This window comes from Eupeodes corollae, chromosome 1 (assembly GCF_945859685.1).
Source record: "Eupeodes corollae chromosome 1, idEupCoro1.1, whole genome shotgun sequence".
Classification (NCBI taxonomy): domain Eukaryota; kingdom Metazoa; phylum Arthropoda; class Insecta; order Diptera; family Syrphidae; genus Eupeodes; species Eupeodes corollae.
Genome location: NC_079147.1, coordinates 57,552,621 through 57,562,433, shown reverse-complemented (window position 1 = coordinate 57,562,433; position 9,813 = coordinate 57,552,621). Strand labels below are relative to the sequence as shown.

Sequence of the window (9,813 nt, the reverse complement as noted above, 5' to 3'; positions counted from 1 at the left end):
ACAGAGAAATCATACTTGCAAAGAATTGTCCATGAAAAAAAGAGGGTACAAAAATTAATGGCTTCATCAGTTCAAATCTCTCTAGCTCAGTTCGATGCAAATTGACGCAGATGATCTTTTAGATTTTTGTTAAAAAGGATTCTGAATCAGTTGAGATCTTAGCACCACTCGTTGAATCTTTTTTTCTATACAATTTGAAGTCCAAAAAGTGTGCAAAGAGGAGTGTTTCCCAAAGCATTAAATAAAACAATTAAAAAATATTTTTTTTTTTTTAATTATCAATCTAAATAATGGCAAAGCATATTATGGAAACAAAAACGAAAAGCGTTTCGAAGCCCTTTTTTAGTTTTTACATTCAAAGTTTAAAAAAAAGTTTAAAAAAAACTATCATCATGCAAAATTTTCAACTTTGGCCTGCTCTATAAGGCACACCAATAACCCAAATTGTATAATTTTTTCGATTACTCGAGCTTCAAATATTAGTGAATTCAGTGATCTAAAAAGTTTTGCATTATAAACCCATTGGAAAAATTAATATTGCAAGCAGTTTTGCATAAACGGGTCACTGTTCGTCGCTGCATAGAAGGACAGAAGGCTGCTCGCGAGCTCTGCCTCTATTGATATCAAAATTATTTAATTCTATGCGATATTTTTGTTCTAAATGTAAGATAATATTCTAAAAAAAATCCAATCGGTCTGTTTTACAAAACTAAACCTACAAAAACTGATATGAAATGGTTTTCCACTCGGGTATTAGGAGAACAAAGAAAGATATTGACCTTAAATTTCGTATCTTAAAAAAAAAAATATAGTAATTATTATCCGCTATCAGTGTGTGGGTCGCATCCCAGCCTCTTTTTTCGAATAATTTTTGGAATAACTGAGAGCTTAAAAGTCGGTGTTGTTAGAGTCCAGGTTAGCTATGAAAATAAACATTATATTTTGTTTTTCGTGATTTCCAATCAATCAAAACGATAAGAAAATTAGCTGTCCCCATTATCATGAAAAGAAAACTGTTCATATGTATTGGAATCAAGTAATCAACAGACATTCTTCTGTAAAACATAACCTCATACTCTTCCAATGATATAATTTACTTGATACTCTACTTCTCTCGTATCACAATGTCCACCTTCTTTTATCTTTAAGTGTGCTGACGAAAATCTCCTTGATCTGTTATCTTCGTTTTCTATTCCAATAAAAACAAAAACAAAGGCAACAAGCTGGCTCTACATTCGTAGAGTGTAGATATAACCACATTTTTTAAGAGAACCAACTAAGAGAGAAAAGAAAAAGAGTTTCTTTGTTCAACTGCAGTTTATTCATTTTCTTATTAATCACATCACAATAATTAAATCCATTTGGATTTCTCAATAAATAAACATGAATTATGATGTTACTTTAAAGTTTTATTTAAAAAATAAAACAACCAAAGCAGAAACTAGGTGTTCAAAATTATCCATTTCTGTTGTGGTTATACTGCAATTGAAGATGATGATTTCATGATGATGAAGATGTCTTGTAAATTGCAAATTTACAACTTTTGCAAGTATTCATCGAACAAGTAGACTCCCAAAGCGGTGGACCTTCCTCCGTTGGCATTCTTGTTGACAATCTTGTGCAAATCATTGGCATAACCAGACAATTTGCGAATGTTCGAAGATTGTTGTCCAAGGAATTCCTCCTCAATGAAATGCGAGATTTCTGGATCATAGGTGATGGTGTCTGAGGCTTGTTTATTGTGGACAGCAACATGAGCATGAATTTCGATGGCCTTCTTCGAGAGTTCCTTTTCGATGTCGAGAGCCTTGGCCAAAGCTGGCAATTCGTCGAAGTCCAATGTCTTGGTGGTATCCTCGTATGGAACGCGGCCACGCTTGACTTGTTGGTGCACTCTGAATGGAGTCACTCCACCACGCTTGGTTGTGTGCTTGATCAATTTGATGGCATTCTCGAAAGCCTCATCGGACAGAGAACGGAAGAGTTTGGAGAATCCAGGACGATCCCTCTGGTAGGTGTTGTAGAAGGAGCTCAATAGCAAGTAGTCGTATGATGCACTTAACTGTTGACTGGCATAAGATTGAAGATGGTGTTCAATGTGTGGAATAGCACCGTATTGTGCGTTACATTTACCGAAGTCTAGATTGATTGAGAAAGAAAGAATTATAACAGAAAGCACGCCAAAACAAAGACACGAGACTACGACTTACTTCCTCCAGGGCTGACCACACTGCACACATTCGAGGTTGCCTTGGAGCAAGAACCTTCCTCTACACTGGCAACTGAGCCGATGAACAGAATCGACGCAAGGGCGATGACGAATTTCATTTTAAATGATTTTATTTTGGTTTATCCTTAAAAACAAAACAAAGTTTATTTTATTACGTCGCAATCAAAAACAAAAGGCAATTCAATATTAAATTATGCACAAAATTAAATGAAAAACAATTTTCTCTTTTTTGGTATTATTGTAGGAATTGATTATTTTTTTTTTTTGTCGCAGCAGAACCACACTACGACTTTTCTCTTTGAATGTCAATCTCGAAATATCAAAAAGTTTTCACTTTTTTTGAGATTGAAAATTGAGTTTAAATTGCAAGAAAGGAAAAACAACTTTTGAAATGAACTTACGGAATGAAAATACAATTAGTAATTAGCAAATTCAAATGAAAAGAATTTCTTTTATATTTCAATATTAAATTGTTGAAGCTTGAACGATACACGTTAAACGATTGAATGTTTCTCCCACCCGAACCGATTGAGTGAATCTGAATGTCTTTTGAGTTAGCTGAGGCAATTTATGTACGAAAATTATAATCTCAAAAGAGAGAGAATGGCAAAGGCGGCGAGAGGCAACAACAAAATACACAAAACAACAACAACAGAACAGCAACAGTAAATTAAAATCAATATGGTTGCCGTTGCTGAGCAAGTGCTGCGAGTACGGCTGCCATTATTTTTGTAGTGGAATTTGTTGTTGTTCTCGAAATTTCATGATAAAAACAACACAGGGCTAAATTGTGGTGGTGTAGGGTTGCCGTATATTGTTCTTATCAATTTGTTTATCAAAAATAATAATTTTTGCGCTTTGCACGCTTAAAGTATTGTATTTATTTTTTATCGATTTTGAAATGATGAGTAAGTGATTTATATACTTAAAGGCTTATGTACTCATTTTATGCAATTGAATTTAAGCTTTCGGCAGAGATTGCAGTGATTGATGATTCGGTGATAATATCCATTCTTAGGCAACAAGAATACGTTGTCATGGAGACTTTTGTATGAATGACAATATAAATCAGAGAGAAGAAAAAGTTTAAAAAGTTTAGAATACACAAGTTGTTAAAGGTATTTTTATAGAGACATTTTACATTGTATCTTTATGAAACCTCTTTGAACCCTGAGTCAATAAGTGAATTTGAAATCAGAAATGTTTGATTACCTATATAATATTTAGGAATTGGTCAAGGACTTCTGGAATATTGAACAAATTACGTAATTATATTAGTTTTTTCTCAAAATGGGTAGGTAAGTACATAGGTAGAGATGGCAGTCGCATCTCTTGCTGCGTGACTCAATTAGCCTTTTTGACACCATTAATTTGCTAGGCTTATGCATTAAAAACAAAGAAGATTATATGACAGATTTAAATTGGCAAAAATAGCGATTCTAGAGCCATTACGTCCCATTCGGAAAAAAAATCAGGACTTTGAATATCTTTCCTTTCGAAGCTTAACATTTTAGAACTGACAAGTTCAGGACATTTACAGAGCAAGTGAATCACAGTTTCTCTTTCATTGTTGGTCTCCACATCTATGTCAGTGAGTATTGTGTGGGGTACCCAACGTTGCTGCATGATCTCCTATCGGCCAATGTCCGGAACATATGGCAAAGTTCGATAGGACTATCTCCAATTATTGCAGATCTTATTTTGGACCACGTTTAAGATGAACGTTTAAATAACATTGAAGAAAAGCTTGCGTTCATAGCAAAATATGTTCATGATATATTTGCAATAATGGATAAAAGAAACATAGACAAAGTGTAAACATTTCTAAGAGGATTCCACCCAAAAATTCATTTGAAAATGAGTTTAACAAAACAATATTGTTCTTAGATGTAAAAATCTACCGTGGAAAAAATCGTTTGTTTTCGACTGGGATCAAAGACTAACAGCATCTAGAAGGCTAGTTAATTTCCGTTTAAACCAAGCAAAGCATATTATCATCAAAACTGCGGCCAACCTCGTGAATAAAATTTTTCAAATAAATGATGTACGATTCCACGTCGCTAGCGAGAAAAAAGTCATCAACACTTTAAGTGATAATGGTTATCCTTCTACCAGGATCCGAAGTCTCCTTTTAAAACACAAAATGCAAATTCCACGAGTTAATATTGATGAACCCGTTAGAAGGGACCACAAAACCATGGTTTACTTCCTAGTTTCAAACAAAACACTTGACCAATGTTTTACTAAACTCAAGACGAAACCTGATAAGGACAAACAAACAGATTTTATCTACAAAATGAACTTCCATGGTAAATCAAATGAAACTTGCAACCTGTGTTATATTGGGACCACAAAACAACTTCTTAGACAACGCATCTCGAATCATAAGTCCGACATAAAACTAAAAAATTCTGAGAAGTCAGCCTTGGCCAGTCACAGCATTGTAAGCGGTCGTTCTCCAAACTTTGAAGGCGTTCTGCAGACAGAGAAACATGTTTCAAAAACAAAAACAACATGAACCGAAAACAAGACACACAAAACATTTCTGCTGTATATTGCTCTGTTTTTTCTTCTTAAATGTAACATGTGCTATATTCAATTTAGACTTAAATTCAGCCTTCGAATTTATAATTTTATTTTTAACTCCTTTTCCTATTTCCTGCTAAAACGTCGGGAAACAATATAATTGTTTGCAAAAACTACGGGGACCAAAAACCTATATTTCCACTAAATACAATAATTACACAAATTGGTCAATAAATTTACTCAGGATTTTTTGTATAGCTAGGTAGGCAATATCTTCCTAAATATGGTACATTTCGTTAGACTGTTTCACCTTCGGCTGAATTTTGTGAGAAAAATTGAGCAAAATACTTACTCTTTCTAAAAGTGAGTTATGACGGGCCGATTCAGGAAGCCAAAAAGACCTAGAGACATTTAAAGATTCGGAGAAGATTCCCGACCCTTGACCTGTCAGTAAAGATAGTGGTGTCACAAACTTTCATTACTATACCATCCTTCCAATCCTTCTGTCAGAAAAGATGATTTTAAAATCATTACTGAGGATCAAGCCAACTGCGCAGTACTTTGAAAACCAACATTTTTATTCTTTAAGCCCTAGCGCGCTACACGGTACTCTTTTTTTAATTTGTAGGTCTTCTGGTAGGAGGTGCAGAATAATATTCAAGACATCTGTTGGGTACGATAGAAGGGCCCCTGTAGTAGTGCCGACAATAGCTATTATTTGAAACTTTCTTAGTTTCTCGATACTGTATTTCACAACCCACAACTCAATAGATCCATATGACAAAATAGAACGTACAACGACTGTGTACGTCCACAAAATCATCTTCGATTGAAGGTCCCACTTTCTTCCAAAAGTTTTTCTACAGGCGTAAAAAGCAATGAAGACCTTCATATTCCGTTCATCAACGTTTACTTTTTAGTTTAGTTTGGGATGACTCCTAGATATTTCGGGCTTGAGGATATCTACGGGAGTTGACCATTCAGTCGGGGTACGGTGAATGCAGGTATTTAATTTTTGGTCGTAAAAAGCATCAGTTCAGTTTTACTCTGATTAATATTTAGTCTACAGCTCATGGGCTACTTCCTAACTTTCTTCAGAGACATTTCGCTAATCACGGTGACGAACTTTACCGATACTATTAAAACTAAATCATCAGCATAAGCTACTGCCTTCATCCCACAACTTTTTAACTTAACGAGGATTTTATGTATGACTTAAATCCATAGGAGCGGGGAGATAACACCGCCTACTCACATGTTTATAAGTTCCACATAAAAAAAGGTCACTAGCGTACCTAGACGTATGTTCCCTATTTTTCAATATGTTGTTAGGTACACAAAATAATAGAATAGGCATGGGCATAACTATGTATATGCACAATTGTCTTCCTATTGCCCAGAAAGGAGACCCATGAAAATGAGTATGGGTATATTATATGGAGTTTTCGAAGTACGAATATTTTGTTTTAAATAATGGAAATTCAGTAAAAAATATCCTGTTTGTACATTAATAGCTTCTAAAAAGCAAAAGTGCTGAGGGAAACTCAGCTGACTTTTCGGATCGCTTACATCTGTATATAACTCATTAGTTAGAGCATTACTTCAGTATACTGATGTCATGAAAGTTCAGAATCGTTTAACAAATTATGTGTTTTGTAAAATGCGCTGGAATTTTTGTCCAGATTTTCAAGCTCAACGTAATCTTCTGGGTCTGAAATATCTCAAATCTCGAAGAACTATTCATGATATAGTATTTCTGTGAGATATTTTATGTTACCATATGAAGTGTCCTAATCTTCTATCGTTAATTGGTATTTATGAGGGAAAGATACCTTCTTTTTCAACTTAAGCATAGGACATATTTTGGAGTGAATGAACCAGTTTCAAGGTCAATTAGGGAGTTCAACGATGTAAATAGTCATATTGACATAGCATGGCCTAGAAACAAATTCAAAATTATCATGAATTGTTTTTTATATACCTATGTATATACATATGTATTTATTCTTTTTTGCATCTGTTGAGCCTGTAGCTCGTAAATTAAACAAATAAAAAATTAATTTTACAGAGCAATGTCCAGTTTTGCAATCCCTGTCAAACTTGTCAGTTTGTGCGAAATCACGATAAAGAATGCACGCTGCTTTAGCAAGGTCGGAAAAGATTTCATCGATGCTTTTGATGTAAAAAAGGTATTCTATAAGGTGACGCACTGTCATGAGACTTCTTCAACGTCGTTCTAGAAACCTTAGAGGCACAATCTTAAAAAGGTCCATCCAATTACTCGGATACGCAGATGATATTGACATAATTGGAAGATAAAAGCGTGATGTCAGTGGTGCGTTTTTAAGCATTGTGACAGAAGCGGAGAAGAAAGGTTTAGTTGTCAATGAGGGCAAGACCAAGTATATGCTGCCATCAGAAAGGGGCATTGAACGATGAAGCCTTGGACAAAACGTCAACATGGGCAGCTATAACTTTGAGTCAGTAAAGGACTTTGTGTAGCTGGGCACCGCTATAAATGTATACAACAAAACTAGTGCTGAAACCAAATGAAGAATAACTGTTTGCAGAAAATGTGTTTCTTTGGACTTGGATGACAATTGAGTGAAAAAGTCCTCTATCGGGCATCTTAATCCACCTTATATAAGACATTCATTATCTCATTTCTCATATTTGTGATAAGGCCCTGTCAAAGAAAGATGAGAGCATCTTCGAGAGATGCCCGTCCCGTCCGCATAGATGGAGAGTGGAGAAGATAAAGTGACGAACTGTACGAGCTGTGAAACACTGATCTTACCAGAATAATAAAAGTACAACGATATAAAGCGAACCATGTAAATGGACATCAACATTCCTGTCCGGAAGGTCTTCAAATAAAATCCCATAGACGGTGGCGTAAAAGAGGAACACCGCGACTCAGGTGGCGCTCGATGGTGCGAGAGGACCTCAACCAAATTTGCGAAAGACGCACATGGGTTAAGACCTAGATTCTTCCCGGTTTGCAGAGCCATTTCTTATGTGAAAATTTGAAGTTTGAGCAAAAATTAATTTAAAGACTTCGTAAGTTTGTATAATTTTTATAATATAAAATGGATTTATATATTTTCCCCTCAAAAATGTTTGCCAAATTTCGATTCAAAAAGTTACGAATAGTTATTTTTTCTGATTTATTTGTAGAAATTGTCTATAATCAATAACAAAAGCCAAGTTGGGATGATACACAAGTGCAAACAAAATTTATAATAATAAATGTGTTGATCAAAACCCATTATATCCACTTTTGAAAAAAATGACTTAGGTATGAGGTTTTGTTGCTATCATTCAAACACATAAGATGGGCCAAAGGTTGAATCCCAAATATCATTATTTGCCATAGAAATCAGACTTAAAAGTATATATGTAGTTAGTTTCAAAACCCATTTTATCCACTTGAGTTTTTCCTATATTCCACCTGACCGGTTGAAAAGCTGGTAATTTATATTTTAGTAATTTTTTAAATGTTTTTGAAATTGGTAAGACAATCATTACGCAACAAAAATATCGGAAAATTCATGAAGAGTGTTCCACGGTTATTCATTTAGGAGATGAAAGCTGTCCCGTATTCGACTGAAAAGTTCTACGATGGACTATATTCGCCTAACTGACACCTGGCACTTCAAGTTCAATGAATCTTAGAGATTATTTTCAACTGAAAGCAATTGTGGGGCCTTTTTAGTTCGCGGTGAACCATACTACTTGTCCGACATAGGAGCTGGATGGAGCCACCGATGTTATGAAAGGGAGTAAATATTAAAGCGGAAACTTGGAAAGATGTCTTAAATTTGTTAACTAAACTCTATGGAGAAGACTGGAGGTCCATCCAAGAGCTTAAGTTGTATAAAAATGTAGAAGACGTTAATGATTTAGGGCTCATAGTGGACAATGACTACTCTTCATGTGAGCCTCAATCAGTTTTCGACGATATTCGTGTTTGAAAAATTTAATAATATTTGCATTCCAACCCACATTGCCTCTTACCAGTATTTTTAGTATTGTAACTTAAATAAAAATGAAGTTTTAACTTTATCAAATAAAGTTTTTATTTTCAGCAATTTTGTATTTTAGATGTAATTTTCAAAACCCTTTTCATCCATATTTCTTTTGGGTATCACTCGAATACTAAAACCCTCAGATCACAATTTCTAAATATTACTTGTGGAGGATCCTAATTCCAACAGTCCTCCAAACAAAAAAGTTATACAAAATTATTCGTTTAGGAATTAAATGGGTTTTGATCAACACAAATAAAGTCGATTTGCTTTGATTTGTGTAAACATTTTGCGAAATGCTATTACATAATGCAACTAAATATTTTTCTATTCTAAATCATTACAGTGAGTTTTTATTAACTCCTCAAGATTGTGAAATCAATATCGGTATTTGATTTTTAAAATGATTAATCCTCTTGTCATTTGGCAACCCTCTTCACAATACCGCCAGTCACAATCTCTACCGACAGTCTCTCGGCACCACACTACACCACAAACATTCTAGAACACACCGAAAACCAAAACAACCATCAAAACAAAAACAACAATCAGCTGACTCATACGGAATATCATGGCGCGCCATACAATGGCAGCCATTTCATTCGCCTCCATTGTTGAATTGACACAACCAAAAAACAAAAACTAGACAGCCATGTTTTTTCCATTTCATATTATGCCGTTATCTTGCTCTCAGTTGATGAAATTCACATGATATCTCTAAATATATCGTACTTTGCACTCACTCAACTCACGAACTCACTGTTCACTCTCTTTTTTTTTCTTTGTTTTGAAAGAACGATTCAAATTTCAAATTATTAACATAATCTTGACAAAATAAGTTCAGTGTTATTGTTGTTGTTTTTGTTGATTTCCTAAACAAAAAAACGAAGACATTTTTCTTCTTTATCACAAATTTGTTATTGTTTTCTTGAACAACTCTAAGTAGCCTAAGTACCGTGTGTAATCTCTGAGAGTTCTCACAAATCGAGGAGTACAAGTTTTTTCCTTTTAAAAGTTGAGCGGTTCCCC

At 34.6% G+C, this 9,813-nt stretch overlaps 1 protein-coding gene across 1 annotated transcript; it reads right to left on the bottom strand.

Moving 5' to 3' along the window:
• Positions 1–1,298: 1,298 nt before the first annotated feature.
• Positions 1,299–2,791, bottom strand: LOC129940881 (ferritin heavy chain). Its single transcript, XM_056049403.1, has 3 exons — positions 2,632–2,791; positions 2,211–2,354; positions 1,299–2,139 (listed from the first exon to the last, which is right to left on the bottom strand). The coding sequence occupies exons 2-3, from the start codon at positions 2,326–2,328 to the stop codon at positions 1,535–1,537; spliced, it is 723 nt and encodes a 240-aa protein (XP_055905378.1). The 5' UTR covers positions 2,329–2,354; positions 2,632–2,791; the 3' UTR covers positions 1,299–1,534.
• Positions 2,792–9,813: the final 7,022 nt, after the last annotated feature.